At 44.2% G+C, this 22563-nt stretch overlaps 1 protein-coding gene across 6 annotated transcripts in view; it reads right to left on the reverse strand.

Annotated features, from left to right (window-relative positions):
- Positions 1-2645: 2645 nt before the first annotated feature.
- Positions 2646-22563, reverse strand: part of LOC104936738 (triple functional domain protein) — a 72560-nt gene continuing 52642 nt past the window's right edge. For 2 of the 6 annotated variants that reach the window (XM_027287407.1, XM_027287411.1), the window contains 39 exons: positions 22291-22485; positions 22080-22195; positions 21228-21294; positions 20891-21000; positions 20487-20556; positions 20152-20241; positions 19971-20063; positions 19763-19874; positions 19478-19668; positions 18371-18472; positions 17244-17273; positions 16150-16292; positions 15961-16060; positions 15615-15858; positions 15420-15527; positions 15150-15343; positions 14887-15057; positions 12582-12677; positions 12110-12258; positions 11940-12006; positions 11709-11812; positions 11537-11606; positions 11369-11458; positions 11190-11282; positions 11016-11066; positions 10855-10932; positions 10581-10772; positions 10275-10455; positions 9928-10194; positions 9320-9828; positions 8226-8473; positions 7945-8086; positions 7826-7853; positions 7175-7337; positions 6931-7052; positions 6765-6843; positions 6428-6628; positions 6188-6326; positions 2646-5381 (listed from right to left, as the gene is read on the reverse strand). In XM_027287407.1, coding sequence (XP_027143208.1) covers positions 4824-5381; positions 6188-6326; positions 6428-6628; positions 6765-6843; positions 6931-7052; positions 7175-7337; positions 7826-7853; positions 7945-8086; positions 8226-8473; positions 9320-9828; positions 9928-10194; positions 10275-10455; positions 10581-10772; positions 10855-10932; positions 11016-11066; positions 11190-11282; positions 11369-11458; positions 11537-11606; positions 11709-11812; positions 11940-12006; positions 12110-12258; positions 12582-12677; positions 14887-15057; positions 15150-15343; positions 15420-15527; positions 15615-15858; positions 15961-16060; positions 16150-16292; positions 17244-17273; positions 18371-18472; positions 19478-19668; positions 19763-19874; positions 19971-20063; positions 20152-20241; positions 20487-20556; positions 20891-21000; positions 21228-21294; positions 22080-22195; positions 22291-22485 — 5763 coding nt within the window. In that variant the 3' untranslated portion in view covers positions 2646-4823. The remainder of the gene's footprint in view (positions 5382-6187; positions 6327-6427; positions 6629-6764; positions 6844-6930; positions 7053-7174; positions 7338-7825; positions 7854-7944; positions 8087-8225; positions 8474-9319; positions 9829-9927; positions 10195-10274; positions 10456-10580; positions 10773-10854; positions 10933-11015; positions 11067-11189; positions 11283-11368; positions 11459-11536; positions 11607-11708; positions 11813-11939; positions 12007-12109; positions 12259-12581; positions 12678-14886; positions 15058-15149; positions 15344-15419; positions 15528-15614; positions 15859-15960; positions 16061-16149; positions 16293-17243; positions 17274-18370; positions 18473-19477; positions 19669-19762; positions 19875-19970; positions 20064-20151; positions 20242-20486; positions 20557-20890; positions 21001-21227; positions 21295-22079; positions 22196-22290; positions 22486-22563) is intronic. The other 4 variants (XM_027287409.1, XM_027287408.1, XM_027287412.1 and 1 more) reach the window with 4 other exon arrangements.

Raw genomic sequence — 22563 nt, forward strand, 5'->3', positions numbered from 1 at the left:
CTTTCAGCTCAGGATCCTTTTTTATTTTTATTTTTCTATTTAGCATTCAGCCTGGACCGACCTCTCACACAGCAATGTTCAATTTTTTATCCAGTGAATTAGTCAATATATGTAGGCTAAGAAGCTTTGCTGCCATATGATAGAATCTGCTAAGACTTTGCCACAGCTTGTACCTACAAGTGTTCAGCTGCCTCTCTCTGTTATCAAACATCATCTTCAGTGACCCTGAGCTTCTCCTCCACCAGATACGATCACACAGCACTGGCACTATTCCTGAGATCAGCACTGAATACATTAGACACAACACTGAAACTTTCACTACACTATCATTTTACCGAGTCAATTGGTCTATGCATTAAATTAAAATGCTGCTAATTATAAACATATAGCTGATAATTTATTAATGAACACAACTAGACTTGCGTGCTGGCAGGGTGAGACACTAACCTGTTTCAAGTGTGACTCAACTTGTTTCAGGAGTTTGCGAGAACATCGGAAGCACACCTTTGAAAAAAAATCACACAAAATGAACGGAGACATATCACAGCCATTGTTTACAATTTTATTATTGAGTGTGCCTGAAAGAGCACACTCTTTATTATCTCTCGGGCTTCTTCTTATTATTATTATTGAGTGTGCCTGAAAGCGCACACTATATGTTATCCACCGCGCTTATTATTGAGTGTGCCTGAAAGAGCACACTCTTTAAAACCTCTCAGGCTTATTGAGTGTGCCTGAAAGAGCACACTCTTTAAAACCTCTCGGGCTTATTCTTCCGCTTATTCGTCTTCCGTTTCTCACGTGTTTTTTTCAGTTCACTTCTCCTCCCAGAGTATTTGTCGACCGGCTCGGCCGGGAACGGTGTGCGGCAGAGTTTCGGCGGTTTTGCCAAAAATCGCCAAAAAACACGCCAAAAAATGAATGGGTGTGTATTGCGAGAACTTTCGAGAGCTAGAGTGTGTGACGTCATCGCTAGAGTGGAGAGGGAGAGAAAAAGTCATCGAAAAATTAATTTGTAAACTGCAACTGTGGCCTGAAATGTGAAGCTACAGAAATCATTTATACCCTTAAATGTAGGAAAATTCGAGGCGGTCGCAGTGATAACACTGTTGAAGCTGTCTCTGTTATAGTTTTGGCTCACTACGCGCTAACTGATCGGACTACTCCCCCCCATAGCTTCATAGACTCCCATGTTATTTTGAGAAGAGATTTTTCCGGAAGGAGCAAGTAGCACCTGTGCTTTCTCTGACTCCTAAGGCCAAAGTTTATACAATTTTCGCCTGAATCTGGGCAAGGACATGGTCCACGAGACGAGGATTCTTGTGGTCATTTCGGATTTCGGTTTGATGCATACCTTATAAGTTGTTTCTGGCCACCTTCGAGGGGGATCATTCAGACATATACTGTGCATCTCAGTGGGACAGACACAGTGCATGCAGCACCTGCGACTAATTACTCTATGCATTTGTTCTTTAACCCCTTTCAAAACCACAAATCTTACATATAACACAGTTACAAAGTGGGGTTGTAACTGCAAACAAAAAAATCTATATCTGTTTAAGTGTACACCATATTAAGAATATTTTTATGCTTAACTTTGCTCTCTGACAACCTTTCAGAACTTCCAACAGCTGACAGCAAAGCAAATATTACAAGAAATCACTGAGGGGTCACAGACCTTGTGGTAACGACAACTTTCCCAGTATAATAACATGACATGTTTGGTATCAATAGATTCAATGCAATCATAAATTTAATTTAACACTGGCTCCACCACTTACTTAAAAACTAACAGCCTTCAAAGTAGTGTTCAGTGATGGGAATAACAGTGCTATAAATAACGGCGTTACTTTTTTCAGTAACGATTAATCTACTTGATTACTCTTCCCATCATTATAACACTGCCAAAAAATGTGGCTACTATGATTGAAGGCAGCTGTTTGTCATCAGACCAACTACATCTCAGCTCAGTTTTTCTATTCATTTGAATGGTGGTAGTGGCATTTTGGCTGTGGCAGTGCGGACTGCAGGGTGTCTGCCTAAAAATAATCATATTTATATAGCACCTTTTAAAAAAAATAAGAGTTTACAAAGTGCTTTACAGAGCAGCGGACCCAAAAGAAGGTCACAAGATCAGAAAGTAAAACATAACAGATTCAATGCCATAAAAATAGGCAGATTCAACCTCCAGAGTCTGAAAGTGTCAGTCTGAAATGTCTCTGAAACTGAAGCTGTCCAGGTGAATTCATGGACTAAACTCTGAGACTCTGCCTGTTGTGATCTGGCTTCTAAATCTGCGTGTCTGACTCAAGACACAAAGAAGTTTAATTTGCTTTATGTCCCATGGTTTGAAAGAGAGGGTGCAAGCTATTATTTATTATTTAGTCAGCTAAATAAAGTTAAGTTTCAAAGTTAAGTTTCAAAGCGGTTACGTTCAGCCCAAAGACACTCGCCCCGACACCCCGTAACGTCAGATTCTGTCTGAATGTACCTTTAGTCTCTGGCTCAGGATCCAGACTTCTGAGCTACAACAATAGTTTTTATACATTTTAATCAAAACTCTTCATTTTAGCTTTTAATTTAATGTAGCTGTTCAAATAATAAAACACAAAAACAAATAAATACTTGATTAAAAACAGGATAAATGTGTTCATTATGTTTTAATTTTCAAATAACTGATGGCAAAATGAGAATATTTACAAGAGAAAATATGTATGATCTGTACAAAGAAATATACATGCAAAGATAAAAAACATAAAAACAAATAGCAAACATGAAACAAATGAAACAAACATGACAAAAAAAACAAAACAAAAAAAAACAATGGAAAAAACAAAACCTAAACTGAGGTAACCAGTCCAAGCTTCCTTGTTTTTAATGGCCTGTGCACACCTTTCAAATAAATAAAAAAAGGTAATGGAGGACTGTGATTCCTGTTTCTGGTAAAATGAGTTTAAAATGTCACACCCTAACCCTCAAATGTAAAGTTAGGTGGTGATAGCATAGCTATGTTATGTTTTTAAATTCCAGGAAAGTGAGCGAATGATACCAAAAAATCACCGGTTAGTTTTAGGTTTTTTTTTTTTTTTGAAGGAACAGGAAATTATGGAAGAAATATTTTGGCAACAAGTAACTGTACATAAAGTTTTTAGTAAACACCATTTAGTAAATGATGTACAACAATCTCCCATTCAACTCTTCAAATGAAACTGCTCCATTATCTGTTGAAGAGTCGGCCTTTAATCCCCCCGGAGGAGACCAAATAAACTAACAACATAGTGTTTAACTAGTGTAAACAATCATTTCACATGGTCATAGATTACCTAACTCAAGTGAAACATAATCACAATAAAACATTTGTTTGTTTTTTTATTAAGTACTATAAAGCTAGAGCGACTTTGGTGTACCAATACTACAGAGGCATACAGTACAAAAAGTGTTAAATTATTATTATTATTATTTTTTGATCAAACCGTAATGATTGTAAATTATGACCTCTAACCTGGCCTGGCAGTCTGAACACTCAAAGATCAAATAAACACAAACTACCAGCAGTGCTTGCAGTACCAAGTACATGCTTTTCTCTAGATTTATTACAGATACAACAGATGTCTTCATAAATAGTTGCATAAAATGTTAAAGCCGCAACATTGCACATGATAAATCAAACATAACATACAATGAGTGCATTTACAGTAATTTGTCTTCCTCTGCCTCCACATTCACTCACTCAATCTGATTGGCATTTATACCGCTGCTGCCACCGCAGAGAGGCTTCCGACAGTCTCGCGTCCTGCCATCGGAAAAGCAGGGAAGTCCGCTGTGAATGTGAGAGGAAAGAAGGCAGAAGTCTATATATACAAGGTAAGGCTTAAACATCTCATATCTGCGCAACACAAGTTTTGTTCTAGGAAAAGCAAAACGACGGATGTCTATTGTTTCTTCTCAGATTGGGACAGTGCAGCATTGTTACTCGCGACATGGGTCATCATGGTATCTTAGATTAGGTACATTATATAAGCGCAGCCATCAAAAAGCTCTGATCTGAACGTATAAATGTCTCAGTAAAGTCAGTCACTGTCTCCAGGTGAGTCCAAAGTAGCACAGCAACTTTCAACTGATGAGCGTTTTTTTCTACAATTAATTTTTTGTTTGTTTTTTTTTTCTTCTCGGAAACGTAGAGATTGTTTGTTTTACATTGTTTCTATAAGAAAGGGCTGCTTCTCAAACGTCTTTTGAGTTACAGTTTTAGTGTAAAAGAGCAAAAACAACACAATGTCTGTGTCCCCTCGAGCGGTTTGCTCTCTTTGCTTGGTTGGCATCACTTTCTCCTGAAAGCTCTGCGTCTGTGCAGTGGCGTCAAGGCTCGATCAATTGGCTCCTCTGATCAGCTTTAACTCTCGCAAAAGGAAAATAAATTACTTCATTTTTTTGTGTTTTTTTTAAAGATTTTTTTTTGTTCACTTAACTACAAAATCTGTTTTTTTTTGGAGTTGAAACCAGCAAGCAGCAGTAGACGAGGACATCCATAAATTTAGAGGTGATTGGTGAGAACTGTTCTCTAGGGCTCTGATTGGTTGACGACCATCAACAGGTCTCGGGTTAAATTGGTGGAGGGACTACAGGACTTTAGTAAATCAGCATTCTGTGAAAGATGATAAGATCAGCATTCATTATTTTTACATCTAGACCACGAAGATGCTCAATTCCAGAGGAACCTGCAGCTCCCGCTGCCTCAGCGCTGGACAACAAACCCAAGTATGTCCAGGACTTTTGGCAGCAGCGGGGGCTGAGGGTTGGTTTGGACTTGTGTATCCGATCCCTTAAACTCGGGGCTGAAGACGACTTTGGATGAAGCTCCGCACTCCACCGATGGCCCGGGCGTCAGTCTGATGTTTCCTCCTGTCTATGAAGGAGATGAGACGGGAGGTGTCCAGGCAGCCCTCTGCTCTGGCCCGGCCCTCAGCCGGCCCGGGCTGCAGCCACGGCTCCTGAAGGCAGAGCCCGGCTGGAGGCCTCCTGCCTGGGTCGGTCCTCAGGAGCAGGCAGATGAAATCCCGAGCCGCTTGGCTGACGCCCTGGAAGTAATCCCTGGGGAAGCTGAAGTCGAGCCGGCAGATGTTCAGGCAGGTCTCCTCGGCGCTCTCGTCAAGGAAGGGGGAGGCGCCGCTCAGCAGCACGTAGGTCACCACGCCCAGGCTCCACAGGTCAGAGGTCAGCGACACCGGCTCTCCAAGGACCAACTCTGGGGAGGCAAACTCAGGGCTGCCCAGCAGAGGGTGACTGTAGTGGGCACTGTTGAGCTGGACAGCATCACCAAAGTCTGTGAGTTTGACCGTTGGCTGGCCGCTGGAGCTGTGAACCACCAGCAGGTTCTCAGGCTGGAAAAAGAGATTACATTGTCACCATTAGTGTTGAATACAATTAATCAACTTCAACCACCATGGATGGAATATTTTGATGACTGGTCACTGTGTAAGGGTAAAAACTTTAGCACCAAATCAGTTTGAGGCCTCGGTATGTCTAAATGAAATAGCTCTACTTGAGGAAATGCCTTCAATTGCATTTCTATACCCATCCTCACTGCTAAAAGTGGAACCCCAGCGGGCACGTGGGCCACAACGCTGTTTTGATCAATTCTCGGCGCAACTTCAAACCCCACCAGGATCGTTTTGCCCACCAGACTTTGTTAACTTGCTCAGATTTGGTCATTTTCCCTGGTTTATGTGCTTCTAAATATTAGGACATATAAGTGCAGCAATAAGTTCTAAAGGGGGTACGTTTATCATCTTCAGCTGTTGGTAGTGTGAGGTACTCTCTGAAGAACTATTAAATATGCAGATATAGCTACGTAGTTAAATTGTCCTTCCTTTGAGCTGTTCTTTTTATAATGTTTCTACAGGATGTTTTATTTTGAAAATTGACTGTATTCTCTATGCAGTTCCTGTCTGACCGGCTCTGCGCAGATTGTCGCGGGTGTGCTCTCAGCCTTGTTCAAAAATACAACGAGCCACGTATTCTCTCAGACCACTGTGCTTCTGGTGGGGTGGTAGTGGTGCACGCGGAACGTTGTTTATTTTATTTGTGAAGAGTTAAAATGTAAAAAATGAGTGAGTATGTCTGTCACACAGATATAAGAGTAGCATCTTATGAAGTACAGTATTAAAAACAACATTATGCTCCTTACTTTTACGTCCAAATGTACTATCCTGCAGTTGTGCAAGTACTGTAAAGCTTCTAAAACGTCCCGAAGGTAGCAGGCCACTTTCTCCTCTGTCAGATTCCCCCAGCTGATGATGTAGTCCAGCAGACGACCTTGGTCAGCCCTGAAACACAAAAAAACATCAGATGGAAAGAAACGCAAAGTGAGGCAAAAGCTAATGAGTTTAATTCCATTATATTTGACTCTGTTTCGGTCTGTACTCACATCTCCAGGACGAGGGCGTAGCTGCTGGGGGTTTCGTACGTGTCTATCAGGCTGACTATGTGGGGGTGTTGGAGCCTCTGGAGCAGATTGAGCTCCTGAGTCACCCGGTCCCTCCTCATGAGTTTCTTGTTCACGTGTTTGACCGCCACCGTACGTTTGGTGCCTCGCTGATCGCAACGTTTGACAACAGAGAAACGACCCCTGGTGGGAAGAAAGAGGATGAACATCGCACAGCTGATGACGGATCATCACAACCTTCATAATCAGAGTTTTTTGGAGTGTATTGGAAAACCTATACGCCGGTCTAATCATGGAGATATTAAGATGAGTCTATTACCTGCCCAGTTCAACCACTTCAGTGTAGTGAGACTCAAAGTTGTCCTTCCAGCTCACTCTGATCCCGTCAGTGGACACAGCTGAAAATAAAAAGCACAGACGATCAGTTCATGTCCACGTGTGTCGAATAACTCCTGCGGAGGGATTGATACAGTAGATCTTCTTACCTAACACTCTGAGGCTAGCTGATGACATTACGCTGCCGAGCTCGTTCGTGGCAACACAAGTGTAAACGCCATCATCCTCAGAGGCTACGCCAAGTATCCGCAGTGTTGCTTCACCTGTGTCACTGAAATAAACGCGTAGATGTTCATTTACATCTGACTTCTTCACGACTGAGCTCCAATTTCTCCTGCTGCTAGTGTCATGCAATGAACTAAAAGACAAAAGCTGTACTGAGACTTTTCTTACCTGTAGGCGATGCTGAAGTGTCCGTTGTTGGTGAGGTTGCTCTGGTTGGGTCCTTTCCAGGTGACGGAGGCCCGGGGTCGACCACAGACCTTACACCTGAGGGTAACGCTCTCTCCGTTGTCACACGTCACATCACTCAGAGGTACAAGGAACTCTGGGGGAACTGAAAGAGACGTTAAGAGGTTAAATGCTGAGACCTTTCAGGAACCAACCGTTGAAGGACGAGCGTGTAGGATTTAGTCAAATCTAGTGGTGTAGTTGGAAGGCGCCCGGGGGGTGGCATCCTACCTCACCTGGCTCCTTTCTCTACTACGAGCTCCTCACCCTACCTCTAAGACTGAGCCTGGCTACCCGACGGAGGAAGCTAATTTCAGCCGCTTGTATCCACAATCTCATTCTTACACTCACTACCCAAAGCTCATGGCCATAGGTGAGGGTTGTAAAATCTAGAGCTTTGCCATCCAGCTCAGCTCCCTCTTCCTCACAATGGTATAGCGTTTCAGGTGACGAATGTAAACGGTTACACATTTTATACTTTATTTCTGCCATAGATGCTCCTAAATGTTACACACTGGACCTTGAGAGCAGTTTAACAGTGGTTCTGATAATAAATGGAATTGGGTTTTGTTAAATTATTTAATTAAAACTTACCATCATAGATGTAGTTTGGATTTAGAAGCTGAAAAGAAAGAAGGAAACACGTTTAAAGAGGGTAAAATGGAAGCAAGACTTCAAAGCGGCACTGTCCTCAGATGTCCTGATGAACTCACCTTTACTGAAACTTTATTGGCCAGGCCATCTCTGGACTTCCTGTAACCGTTTTCCAGCTTGGTCTCTTTCTTTGCCTCCTTGTCTTTCTTCTCAGACTTTTTACGGATGCGCAGGGACGTGTGCCAGGATGATGACTTCCTACTGGGACAACAAAATTGATCCAGTTTATATCAAAACTGTTTAAACAAGGAGGTGAGAGTGTCTGACACCGAGGTAGACTGGCAAAAATATATAAATCGCAACGTGGATGAAGTTAAATGTGTCACTTCTCAGCTCTTACTTGATAGATCCCTCTGGGCAATCAGGGACGATGGCCGAGGTGTGTCCCAGCACAAATCCGGGGATCCAGCCCTCGGCGGCGGGGCCTTGCTCGGTCGCCGCCCTGAACACCAGGAACATGTTTTGCTGGTTGCTGGCCAAGATCTGGACCACCTCGCCCTGAATGACGCTGATCTCATCCTCCTTCACTGCCATGTAGTCCTGGGTCACCAACATAGTGGATACGCTACTGCTGCTGCTACTTTCACTCTGCACCACAGGGGAGGAAACACGACCACGTGGGAATTTGTAAGTACAGACATTGGTTTCATTGTTGTGACCAGAAAGCAGCTTTTAAAATCAAAGTTGACTCATTCAGAACAGTTTTTTAAGTTGCCAGTTGGATCATACATTTAAGAAAATTCATAAATCTGATAATTTGGGGTGAGGAAATGTCAGAGAAAAAAGGTTGAAGGAGAGGACGAACACTGGAAATAGATGTTTGATTACTGTCCAGTTGATAAAGTCTTCAAAAAAATATTTCCTTCTTGCGGGAAAAAAAAACTAAGAACTGGATGAAGAAAAGCAGGAATAGGATGAAGATTTCCATTTCACTCGTCTTTGCTCTGCAGCTCCAGGCAAAGATGAAAGGAGGAAGGTTAGACTGAATGAGAGGTTCTCTGTTGAGTACGTTTGTAGCCGAACCACAAACGTCAGAGGTTAGTTGCAGGAAAAGTAAATTTCAGTAACACACCATGAAGACAGCAGCAGGTGAAGGACGGCCAAGAGGAAGTCAGGTGTTAGTATAAGCTTTGTCAAAGTTAAGAAATCTAGAGACAGCCTGGAAAGGGAGTCGCTGAAGAGCTGATTGAGGTCCACTAGAGAGGTTCTGAACCTGAAAACACGTAGACAGTGGAAACTTGTCTTCAGAATTTATCTAACGCTACAGAAGATGGTGTTGAAGAGCAGTGAAGGTTGTCAGAGATGTGTAGTAGGGGACAGATTAGTAGAGCTGGCTGCAGCAGGACAGGAGACAGCAGGCAAGCAGGACAGACCAGGCCTCCCTCTGCCTCTGTGTTAGTCGGTGCAACACTGCACAGCAGCTAGTAGTCTTACCCCGTTACTCTGGGTGGACTGGATGGACTGCTCGCTTGCCGATGAGCACGTACTCATGCGGTCGGCGTCCTTGCTGTGCGTGGAGTGTCTGTGGGTTTGGCTCCCAGATCCAGAGCCAGTCTGGATCTGGTTCGAGTTCTGACGGACCGGAGTCTCTCCTGCCTCCCCGGGGAAGGTGAACGAGCCAGGCCGGCTGGCTGGAGAGCCCGGCATGGAGCTCCAGAATCCAGATCCGGACTTCTGGCCCGGGCTGGGAGGGGGAGGCGGCAGGCCGTCCTTGCCAAAGGCAGGAGTGGCCAGGGGCGGGGCCATAGGGGACACGGCTCCTGGCCGTGGTTTGGAAGTAGGTGTAGAGGGCAGGGGCCCAACCGTGGCACGGGGAATGGGGGCTACAGCGCTGGCAGGAGTGGGGGTCTGTGCTTGGTCCTCTGGGGTCTGGATGGGGCGCTTGCCCTGCGGGCTACCCCCTTGAGGGAGTAGGGAAGGAGGGACAGGACAAGGGGACGAACCTGGATCATAAGTGAGCAAAACTCACACCTCAGTCACATCTTTCATTTAGCCATAAACAAAACTAATGTCACTAATACAGACAGATTGGCTTTCCATACCTGACATCTTGTTGGGGCCGTCAGGGTCGGCCCCAGGGTGGTGGCGTAGGGGCTGGGGCAGACGGGACGGCTGTGGGATCCTGGAAGGCCGACGAGAGCCACCCTGGGGCCCTGAAGGGATGGCGCTACCCTGGGAGCTTCCACCTCCAACTCCAGGGGGCACACTGGACCCACTGCTGCCTCCAGCCGGAGCTCCCGTGTTAGGCACACATGGCCCACCGCTTGCCCCCACGTGGTTCCTCTGATACTCTATTGGTGAGGTCAGAGCTGTGATAAGGTATAAAAGAGACGTGAAGCCAACAGCTCCATCTATAAAAACCTGTGTGTGTGTGTGTGTGTGAGCATACCATTGAGGAAGTTGCGTTGGCTCTCGAGTATCTGGCTGATCTGAAGGGTCCAGACCTCACGCACCCCTGGGTGGGAGGAGTGAAGCACAAAGGACTCCACGGCGCCGTCGGTTGACCGAGAAGTGAGGATGAACTTACAGGGATCGCCTTCCACGTTCTCCTCTAGACCCAAACAGCTCACCTGCAGGGCGGTGCAAGAGGACACAAGAGAGGGAGCTGCATCAGTTTCCTAATGATTTTCTCCACCAGAGGGCGCTGCCAGCCACCAGCCTTTCCCTCTTTTTAAAAAAAAAAAATGTCTGTTACCTTGATGCTGTTCTTGTAGAGGAAGCCTGGCAAGGAGAAACCTTTCTTCTTGTCGAGGGGCTCGCTGAAGATGACCATCTGCTCAAAGAGGAAGACTCTCCTCTCCTTCATCCGGCCGAGCAGACCGCCCTCCGGGTCCAACACCATGAACGTGTCTTGTAACAAAAGGCGGCCCTGAGCTATGATCTTCCCCTGGAGAGGAGAGAGAGAGGATGGGAAGTTAGGCGGCTGTGAAAAATGTTGCATTGCTTTTATCCATAATATAATTTCTTACATCGAATCCCTGAAGCCGGCCGACGTTCATCATATCGTTGCACCTTTTTGCCACGATGCACATGACCTCCACTGCTTTCTGTAAAATGACCAAGAGGGTTGATGGCTGATCTTGTTCGGCTTCATTCAAAGCGATTAAACAGCTGCATCTTATTATCTTACCTCCAGCTCCATCGACTCCAGTCCAGCTTTTTTAGATTGTTTCAGGAAATGCTTCAACAGAAAAAAATAAATGTTTTTAAATATGAGTATAGATTATAAGTAGACAGCAGATGACAATAATATGGAGGCCAGATGTTTAGTCAGCTAAAGCTCTGGCGCCCTCTCCTGACCAACCTTAAGCAGCAGATGGTACTTCATGATTCTCGGGACTGGCCTGATGAGCAGGTCTGAGATCTGTAGCCTGTGTCCTAGCCGCTGCTTCAGGTCCTACAAAGTCAAAGAGGTTACTTGAGAGGCTGATAGCTAGATGGAGGTTTGCAGTATGTGACGTGTCTCTAAAAATGTAAACTCACCTCAAAGTAGGTGTCGATGTACTCTGAGACGATGTGCTCCGACTTGGGCTTGTTTTGAGAGTACACTACATACATGTTTAGTCTCTGTTCCTGAACACAAAATGCACACGTTAACACGTGATCAAATGTATACAGGCATGTACAAAATACATCAGAAGTTGGACGAACCTGTTTGAGAAAGAGTGGTCCAAGTCTGTCAGGATCCTCCAAACATTTCTCCAACTCCCCAAGAAAGAAGCTGAACAAGAGAAGAGACAGGTGAGAAGGGAAGTCAGCTACTGTACAAGTGGAGCTAAACAGAGAAAGCTCTTTAGTCTCCTTATGTGTGTGTGTCACGTACTCTTTGTGCCAGTCGTAGATCTGGTGGATGTTGCCAAACACGATTTTATCTTTTCCCTTCATATCATCGGGGACGCCCTCCTCCTTCATCCGGTTCATGTAGCCCTAATGATGCAGACACAAACACATCAACGCCATTTACACCAGGGAGTCTGTGAAGTTCCGCAAATGAATTCGAGTGGCTTCTTAAAAATCACCACAAGAAGAAACGGCTCATAAAGAAACAACTCACCTCCACCACCAGGCCGAGATCTCTAACATAATCTCTCTCCGTCTCCACCAACTCCAGCAGACAGTAACTGCAGCAAAGAGGAAAATATGTTTAACTCAAAAACAGCCAAAACACCTCGGTGTGTTTGTGTGTGTGTGTGTGTGTGATGCAGATGAGGGAAGCGGACGTACTGCCGTTTCTTCAGGATGCTGGTCCTGCGTTCGTCCATCTCTTCGATGGGGGAGGAGGAGGAGAGGAGGGAGTTGTCCGAGGGGTTGAAGGAGGGAGAGCTGCTGTCTCCTTGTTCGACCGACAGTGTGCTGGGTCTGTCCTCCAAAGCCTGAGCCAGGAGAAACCATGAGAGCGTGAAACGGAGGCACAAAAATGTCAAAGGTTTGCCTGTTTAACGGGAAGAGCAGCATAATAAATGATTTAAATGACCTAACTCTGGATGTTATATTGGGAACAATGTGCCATTGTTTGAAATGTTTAAGGCTGTTAATGTTTAACTTAACTCCACTGAATAGCCCTGAAGGCCCCAATTTGATGCAAGAGAAATAAATATAAAGTCTTTATTGATATAAAATAGCCATAGCGAAATATCTTTATGTTCAAAGTGGTACATCAAGCGTTGTATGTTCTCGCTGTCCTCTGTAATCCTACCATCTTGCTTTTGACCAGCTCCTCGATGGCGCTCACCAACTCAGCGGCACTGGGCGTCTCCGAACTGGACGGTCGGACTGACAGACGAGAAGAGGTCTGAGCAAAAAGAGAGAGAGAGATGAGAGGATTGAGAAAAGGGAAAAAAAGAAGAGCATTAGAACCTGATAGAACAAAGTATCTAACACCTATTTCTGCTAACTGTAGTATCAATACAGAGAAAATGGTGCCGTCAGTCATTTAAGTGGAAACTTCAAGGCTCATTGAACTCACAAATGTGAACCTACGTGTGCTAAGTTGTCCATAAATAGATAGCAGTAGTAGTTAGCTCATTTATTAGTTTGGTGAATGTATTATTTTAGTAATCTGAGTGAGCGATGACTCTGAAAATGTTTGTTAAATGTACAATGTTGTAATTTGACGAGAGACTTCCTAAAAGATGTTTCCACAAGTGAAACCCCGATGCTCAGGGGGGATTTGTATCTGAAGGTTCAAAGAAAGTGAAAAGGAAAAAAAAAGTTTATGAAGTTTAAAATAAAACTGAACCATGAAAATGTTAAAACGTGAGGCTGAAAGTGGCCAAAATGAAGATATGCTGGGGGGGAAAAAAGTAAGATGATGGGAGAAGGTCGGCGTGGGGGAATAAAGTGATGTCTGAATGGAAGATGTTTCCGTTGCTGTCTCGAGTGATGATGAACAGCTTTCGAAATAAAGAGAGGATGCTAACAGAGCGAGAATGACAGAAGGTTTATGTATGCATGTATGTATGTATATATAGTTGAGGAGACTCTCACCCTTGCTGTGCTGTGCTTCGAGACTTTCCCCAATTAGGTTTTCTGGGTGAGGCTGTGTGCCCTTCTGGCCTCACCAGCGTTTAGAGGTGCCAATTACTCGCATGGGTAATGAGGTTAACGCACAGAGGGTAAAAGGGAGATGAGGACGAGCGGGCAGGGCAGGTGAGGGAAGGGGAGTTGGAAGATGATGGGAACAGGGGGGGATTTCTGAATTTTCACCTCAGTGTGGGGGTCAGTATTTTAGATTTTTATCCAGGAGGGCTGACAGGAAATCTTACCAACTTTCCTCTTTGCACATCGACGTCTACTTGTTTTTTTTAAACCTCACTTATCCACCAACCTTTTCCCAACGTATGAATGATAAACATGCAGAAAAAAGCTGCAGTCCTGTGTTATTCCAACAGGCTCAAGGAATTACAAAATTTCCTCAAAATGTATAGACGCGAATAAGACGTTTTTAGCCTTTTGATCTGCACTAACACCGGTGGAGAAAACCTCCACATCGCCCTCTGTTTAGAGTAAAGAGCTACATGCATCCTGTCTTTATCTACATATTCCCGTCATGCACTCGCTCATCTGTCAGGCGACTCTGCATTGCAGTAGTAGTGTGTAGTAGAAACTGGGCAGAAAGTACAAGACGAAATGAGTGAAACTAAAAAAAAAAAAGAGGAAGAAAAAGAAATCTGCCCTAAAGAAATTCAGGAATGTTTAAGAGTTCAGAAAAATACAAAAGTTAGGAAGAGTGATTTTTAGGGGAAAGAGAAAGGAGTGTTTTAAAAAGAAGACGTCTAAAAAAAGTTGCTAGCTTTATTTCATTTGAATCTAAGACTCTTGTAGAAACCAAAGATTTTAAGCGAGTAGCATTTTTAAAGCTGAAGAGTGGGGAGAGAAAAAAAAAAGAGAATTTGAAGAATTGACTGAGGTAAGAGACGGAGGGGGTAGAGCGGGGTATTTCAGATGGAAAGGTATGGAAACTGAGACAAAGCAAAGACAGGACATAAATCAAGATAATGCTACAGCATGGCGAACAGCAAACGATACAACCAGGAAACAAAACAAAAAGAGAAACAGAAATTAGTGTCAGAGGAGTCTCCGCTTTAGGTCAAGAGGAGACTGAGGAGTGTCTGAAACGTTTCATTGTTTTCTGCTTCAGGAGAGAGGGCAGAATATGATGCAACATGTCACGATAAAATGTTGTGCATAACAGAAACTAAGGAGTCACTTAAAGCTGTTTTTTTTTTTGGGGGGGGAAAGTGACTGAAATGAGAGAAAATGTCACCTACAAGAACTAAAAAAGGAGTGTTTCATTTAGTTATTAGCTAAAGTCGTTGCTCTATAACGATGTCTCATAAATATACAATGTATATTATGTATAAAGAAATAACTTCAGCTACAGAAAATCTTAAAATTCAAAAGGTTTGTGTCCCGGTCTCCCCTCTTCTTCTGTCTACCTCCCTTCATCTTCTCTGACCCCTCTCCTCTGTCGCCCACTGTGACGTCCTCCCTCTCCTCACCTTGTCATCCTGTGAGTCTGGCTGCAGCAGGCTGTGCTGCTGGATGGCCATAGGTGGAGGCAGGGGTACCGAGTCGGCGCCCTCCTCGCCCTCCTCCTCACCGCAGCTCTGCATGCCCGAAGAGCTGGACTTGGACAACGTGCCACTGGACAAGCCCTCGTTACGGACCCTCTGTAACACACATGGACGTCAGAGTAGAGGTTACAATCACTTTGACAGATCTGCTAAAAAAGGAGGGCGTGAAGGACTGTGTATCCACCCACCTCCTCCACAGTCTCATCCTGAGGTGTAGCGGCGCTGTCGTCGGAGTCTTTCTGGGACCCCATCGTCATCTCGCCACTTTTCCTCACCTCGCGGCTCTTCTTGTGCTTGTGGGCCAGCTTCTTGACATGGCCGTCTGCCTTGCCGCTGCTCAGCCGACGGACTGGGCTGGTGAGCCACTTACGCAGGGTGTTACCTAGGAAACAGACCAAACTCAGTTAAAGGATTTAAAAAAAAATTAAATAACAGCATTATCTCAGCGGTGACCATACCTGGTCGTTTAGGACCTGGTGATGTGTGGGAGCTCATGCCGTGACCAGGCTGCAGCGTAGCGGACGACCCTGGCATGATGGAGTCATTGCTGCACACCGACAGAGTGTCTGTGAAAGACAGAGTGATGTTTATGATGCAGACTTACACAAATAATCTAAGTAAGTTTGGTTTCAGATTCAGTGTTAAGATTGTACCTTTGTGGTTGAAGATGCCCTCCATCTCCATGGAGGACCTGGAGTGGGCGATGCAGAGCATGGAGCAGGGCACCAGGCCCTCCAGGGCAGGGGAGCGGTCTGTGGTCCTGACCAGGCACCAGTCTGGCCGTTCGTGGCAGCGCTCCAGGACCTCCACCGTCTGACCGCGCCGCACCGTCAGCTCGTTGCTGTTGCTGGCCATGAAGTCGTGTATCACCACGGTCAGCTCACACCCACCGGAGAGCTGAAGGAGAAAACAGAATCGCTATGAGAAACAGGCCGAGCTGCAGCTGCAGTCAGGACGCCATTTCTGACCATCAGCGTGTGTGTTTGTGTCTCGTCTCACCTTGTCGCTGTCCAGTGTGTTCTGTGAAGTGCGGGAAGCCAGAGAGATGGTGTCTGGTTGGCTGCTGCCTTCACCCTGACTGTCCAGGTCTTCTCCGTCCCTATATAGACACAAACATGATCAATAAAAGGTGGATGTGTCTCTGAAAGTGAGCGCACTGTCCTCTTAGAACATCAACTGTATGTTTACCTTCGCCCCTTGTGGTGCTTGGCTGTAGTCGCTTTGGGAATATGAATGGGCTCCTTGAGCGCTCCTCTCAGGTGAATGGTGCGCTCCTGAATCACCTCCCTGATGTGCTTGATCCAGTCCTGCTTGTTCTCGATGCTCGACGCCTGTTATCGGTCAATAACGGAACAAGTTCAAGAAGTCAAAGGTTGTCGGGAAATGAACTTCTTTTGGAAATCTTGTTTCACTCTGTGTGTTTCACACAAGTCTGAATTCACCTCTCGTCACCTCTTATCAACTGAAGGTTAATTTTATTTTTTTATATGAACCCTCTCCACATGTGGACCCCGAGAACAGTGACTCCCAACCTGTTATTTCCAGCTGTGCGCCTGCAGATGAACTCAAGTAACTGCTGCTCCCACCATGTAAGCGAGGAGCGCTAACACAGGTCCTTCATCCCAACAGCTGTCAGACTCTTCAACACCAGCATGACTTCATTACCTTTTTCTATACGTTTCTTATTTATGAGTAATTTCTCATCAAACTTGTGTACACAGGCTGCTGTGACAAGTAGATTTCCCCTGTGTGGTCTCTATCTTATCTCATCTTTACTCAGTATTTTAAGACAACGGTTCACTTTTAGCTATTTCAAATATTTAGGTGCTAATCCATTATTCATGTCCGAAACTAGTTCAACCTTTAAATCAATTATATTTAAAATAATTTATCCATTACTTTTAGCTAAATATTTAAACAGTTTATTAATACTTTTAGCTATCATTCATTCATATTTGTAAAAAATATTATCTCAATATTTCTAATTTTTGTTTTAAGTAGTTGCAGGATGACACAATCTTTCCACACACCACTTTAAAACTGCTGAATGACCACCTAGAGTACAGCGAGCTAGTTGGGAATCACCGTCCTTTTTATTAAATTTATACTACAGTCTTTAAACCCATCAGCTGGATTAAAGTGTTTCTGCTGTGGATCACATGGACTGATTTTACCGATGTGTGTGCGCGTGTGTTTTTAAACTATCGAGGATAAGAAGTGCAAAGAGTTTCAGACTTGTGAGAAGTGGATGAGGGCTGTGTTGTGGGATAGTTTGTACTCACCATCGCTCCATGTTTGGATCCCTGACTTAGCTTTGAATTTAAAATATAAAATAGAGAATTTCACTGGTTTGACTTTAGAAGATGTACATGACAAGTTTTTAATGCTGACAAAATGGTTTGACATGATAGAAACGTACAACACTGATCATTTTTTTGCCTTGACAGCGGCCAATTAAATGTGTAGCAGATTGCAATGGATGGTGTGTGTGCGTGTGTGTGTGTGTGTGTGTGTGTGTTGTGTGTACATGTGTGGTTAGTAATGAGACACACTTCATTTACAATTCACATACCACATGACTGCTTCTCAGCGGTTAGTTCGATAGAAACATGTATTGTAGAGTCATAACTCAGCTCAGAATTAAACGTGTTAGGATTTCGGCTTCATGCTGTTCCAACGGCTGATACTAATTTCAATCCATCTGTGACAGTGTTCAGCAGAGAAACACACAACAGACGAGAAAACTGAAAAAGCTGCCATATCTTACTTCTACAAATCATTAAAGAGCCTGTTTTTCTGGTGGAGAAAGACGGCTACTCCGTCACTTTTGATAAAGTGGCGTCGAGCCAGGATGGGAGATTGTGGGCGTTGAGGGGTCGAATCAGTGTCAGCGGCGTTGGTGGAAGCATGTCAGCCCACAGAGAGAATTAGAGATACAAACATCCACAGAAAAACACAGCCCCAGATATACAGATGTGCCCGTGTTTGTTAACAGATGGAACAAAGCAAAAGAATCGGGAGACGGACAGAAGACAGAGAGACGGAAAGAAGAGGAACAGAGGAGGTGGTGGTGAAGACAGAAAGCCCCTCGGGCCACATTGAAGCTGCTCATGCAATCAAACAAGACGAGAGAGATGAGAGTAGAACAAGAAAATGTAGCAGAGGGTCGAATACAAAGAGAGGCAAGAAAGAACTGGGTTAGACCGATAAAAAGATCCCCCGATTCATTTGGCCTTTTTTTTCCTCAAGTCAGACAAATATGAAAGTTTGTCTGGTGACATATTTATGATTAAACCTGTAATTTTAGGTTTTAAGACTTTTAGCCCCCCAGTAATTTCAAGATTCCCATATCGGTCAAACCCCAAACAAGATTTTAGAAGATGAAGCAGATGGGATGACGTGTTTTTACCTTGAGCACAATCTTGTTGTCAGATGTCGGGGTGCGTCCCACCCATAAAGCAAACTTACAGGGGTCTCCTTCAACATGTTCTGTCACCCCCAGCTCTGACGTCTGGGAAGAGAGAGACGTAAGAGTGATCAGAAATGGCACAGGTGAGTCAGCTAGTCCTCTAACAAGGTTCACTTTGTAACTGCAGTACAATGAAACACGCCAGACTTCAAATCCAATGTGTGATTTCTTTGAGACAGTTGAGACTTGAGACTGTCTCAAGTGACTCAAGTAGAGTGATTAGTAATTTCGATTTACTTGTATTTTGTAGAGTACTGCAGTTAAAAAGATAAAGAGGCACTAAGAAACATTAAAAATGCTAATTATGTCATCTACCAACCAAACTTTTCAATAACTAAAACATTTAAATATCCTTTCTCAGTCTTTAAACACAGTTCTTAGTTAAGCAAAAATCAACATCTCATCCAAACATCTGGTGTTTACAGTAGCCGAGAACTATTTTTTTATATTCCATCATTTACACTTTGTCATTTAGCTGAACACATCTTACAAACAGGGAAACAATCAAGGTACAGTGCGATAAGGACGTGTTAGTGCAGCAATAAGCGCGAGATGGCCACGGAGTTGGGTAGCATGTTGGCATGACCGGGCAAACGAGGCAACGTGATCAGAAAAGGATAGTTGCTCATCAATCATGACGGGAGAGAGAGAGTCACAAGATGACAAGTTAGTTATTTTCTCGTGATAACAAGATAATTAACCAGGTCTTTAGTCAGCTGTTACTATTCGCGTCCCTCTGTTGATTTCCTGTGAACAAATGTTTTGTTGAGTTTAGTTTAAAAGCACTTAGTTACCCATCATGCACTGTGACACTGTGGATAGATAACAATTTAATCAGTCCTTGTCATTTGAAGATGACTCCACTCTCTGAAGGCAAAGGATTTAATAAAATTATCTCATTATCACAAAAAAGACAAGCTTTGTAACCTTGAGATAACGAGATAATTAACTTGTGATCTTGTGATAATGGTATCAAAAAAATAATAACGAGCATGGCTGTTCTCTGCTTTAGTAGTCATTAGGTACGTTTCACTATCATCCACTTACTAAGAGTTTGCTCTTGTAGATGTATTTGCTCCTGCCGTTTGAGTCCTTGACCTCCTTGCTGAAGACGAGAGACATCTCAAAGAGGAAGAGGTGGCGCTCTCGTCCCTTACGGATCAGAGTCTTTGGATCCCAGACCTGGAATGACTCCTGAAGGATGAGCTCGCCCTGGGTCTCGATGTTTTCATCAAACCCTGAGAGAAGGAGGGGATAGGATAAGTGCTCACAAATGCAGCCAACAGTAAAAGATCACAGCGACATAGATAACAAGTAGTGTGTGTTAACCACCTTCCAGCATAGAGAGGTGCATGGCATCGTTGGCTTTCTTCGGTACGCTGAGCATCACCTCTAGGCCGTCCTTGATCTCTCCTTTACCTTCTTCGCAGCAAGTCAGCAGCTCCTAAACGGACACACACACACAAACACACTGAAACCATGACAACAAGAAACTATGGCAACGGCCACAGCAGCAGTGAGATTTGGTCCAGTGGGTCACCTTGAGCAGGAGCTGGTACTTTGTGATTCTCTGCACCGGCTTGATCAGATAGGAAGAGATGGAGTTGGCCAGTCGGTGCCTCTGTTGAATTTCCTGCAGAGAGAAGAACGGTCATGTGATCAGATGTAACGAACGAGGATCAGTACAGTTTCATCTGAATGGCCCTGAAGGTGATACTCACATCAAAGTAGTTCCCAGCATGCTCCAGGATGAGCTGAGTGGAGTCTGGTTTGTTCTTACAGTAGTTCACATACATCTGGAACTTATCAGCCTGGACGAAGCGAGAACGATGATACAGTAATTCAAATTATAATTTAAAATATGAAAGTTGACAGTGGTTGAGAGTAAGCGTGTTTTATGAACCTGCGGGCAAGCAATTATACTTACACGTGAGCTTAATATGCTATATAAATATTTTTTTGCTTTATTTGAGGATTTAAGTGGTACAGAACAAGACAACTTATTTTACCGACTGACAGGTTTGAGCACAAACATTGGTAAACAAATGATACATACCCATGTGACAAAGCAATGCCCAACATCCTCGGGTAGCTGCTCATATTTCTCCAACTCTTTGAGGAAGATGCTGACAAAACAAGGAACGAGAGGTTGAAATGTGAGAAATGAGAGATAACCTATGCCATTCGAGGCAGCGTACAGTTTTTTCATAAGATTTGGGATGGATGACCTATATGGAGTGCTGTTTAACTAATTACTTTCTCATTTTAATATATATTACTATGTCTATCTTATGTGCGTATGTGGAGAGAAGGGCGGGTCGCTAAGTGGGAGGGAGAGGATGTGTATATGCGTGTTTTATGTTTCAAATGAAGATTGGAAGATGTACTATCTACAGAAGAACTGTGGCTTAACTTTGACCCTGCTATCGTACTTGTTTTCTCCTGAAAGGTGTTTCTTACTTGTGGTGGAATTCGTAGAGGTCCTGCATGTTTCCGAAGATGATGTGCTCCTTGTTGATGATTCCTGGAGGAATCTCCTCGACTCCGCTGGTCATCTCCCACAGGTAGGTCTTTGCACGGAGAGAAGACGACAAGATCAAAACAAACCAACTAAACTCTGTAACACGGTCCTGATATGAAAGGCCGGCCAGTTCAAATATACATGACTTTCAACACAGTGACAGCGTGTAATTAATGTGTGTATATTTGAACTGGCTGGCTTTACATATTCTGATACATTTACAAACTTAATATGAAACATTATCGCACAACTCGTGTGCTGTAAAGCTGGACTTACATCCATGCACTCGCGCAGGTCTCTCACGTAGGCTTTTTCTGTCTGAATCAGCTCTGCCATGATGAACCTGGACACACACACAAGCACAAAATTAGCAACTGTCACACTGTCCTCCACATGCTGTCATCCACAGAATGATAAAACACCAATAGCTCTCTTTCAGCCTGTCTGCTTCATCCATTTACGCTAGTGAATAATGAGTTACGGGGCCATAAACTTGGCCATAAACCATCCGCGAATGACTGAAATCACGCTAATGATTTGCAGTCTTCCTTTCCCTCCGTGTACTACACGTACATTCATTTGTTCTCTTGTGCCGCTTGACTGTCGTGTCCGCAGTTCTTGCGCTGACGCAGCAAAGACGACGAGGCTGATGTGCGGGGCAGGAAGTTTAAATCACGAACAAAATCCATTAATGTACGTACATTTACACTGAGCTCACTCTCCCACTCTGAACCACTTACTACTATTGAGCTAGTCGGGCTTCAGTGTTGACATTACTGTTGACAAGGACAATGACGGGTGCCTCTTATAACGGACTGTCTTCGTAAGCATTAGGCTGCTCTGGTGCGGATTTTTGACACTGAGCCAGCGACTTAATTACTCGTCCTTTGGGGCAATAAAATATATTTCCAACAGGAGGAAAAACGCAGTGAAAATGCTGACTAGCTACGATTTGTTTAGTTTGTATGCATGGCACGTACTGTTGGGACATGGAGCTTTTAACTCTGCACACTAAATGCACAACCCAGTGTATTTAATCTGCTAAATGACTCGGCTCTATCAATTCTCTGACCATTCTAGCTGCTTCTATAAATTTAAGTACAACATGAACATGAAGTGGTGACATACTCCTTTCTGCGCGCTGACTTGCGCTTCTCCTCGTTTAGCTCATGAGCGGCGTCCCGCAGCTTGACCTCTGACCCAGGAGCCGTGGCCGGGATGATGTCCAATTGGAGATCCTTACTCTGACACAGACAGAGACAAATCAAAGTGACTTAAAGAGCTCGATTGTGAATACGCTGATTTTCTGCACTCTCTACCAAAACTCTTGACCACTTACCGCCTTGTTAGAGTCTGAAGAGATGCCCAAGGCTTTTTCCAGGCTGCAGCGGTATTTGTCCATGCGCAGAGAGAAGTCTCTGTAGCGTTTGTCCACCGCTGTCACCCATTTTTTGATCTCCACAGCGTGACTGTGGCCTTTCTCGCAGAAGCCGTCAGCGAGCTGGATCAGCAGCTTCACACGCTCCTTAGTTTGCTGAAGGAGAGCAGGAAACAGTGTTATATGCACACACACAGAGGCATGCTCACAGTCACATCTTTGTTTGTGTATGTG

The sequence above is a fragment of the Larimichthys crocea genome, chromosome XIII (genome assembly GCF_000972845.2).
Source record: "Larimichthys crocea isolate SSNF chromosome XIII, L_crocea_2.0, whole genome shotgun sequence".
Taxonomy (NCBI): domain Eukaryota; kingdom Metazoa; phylum Chordata; class Actinopteri; family Sciaenidae; genus Larimichthys; species Larimichthys crocea.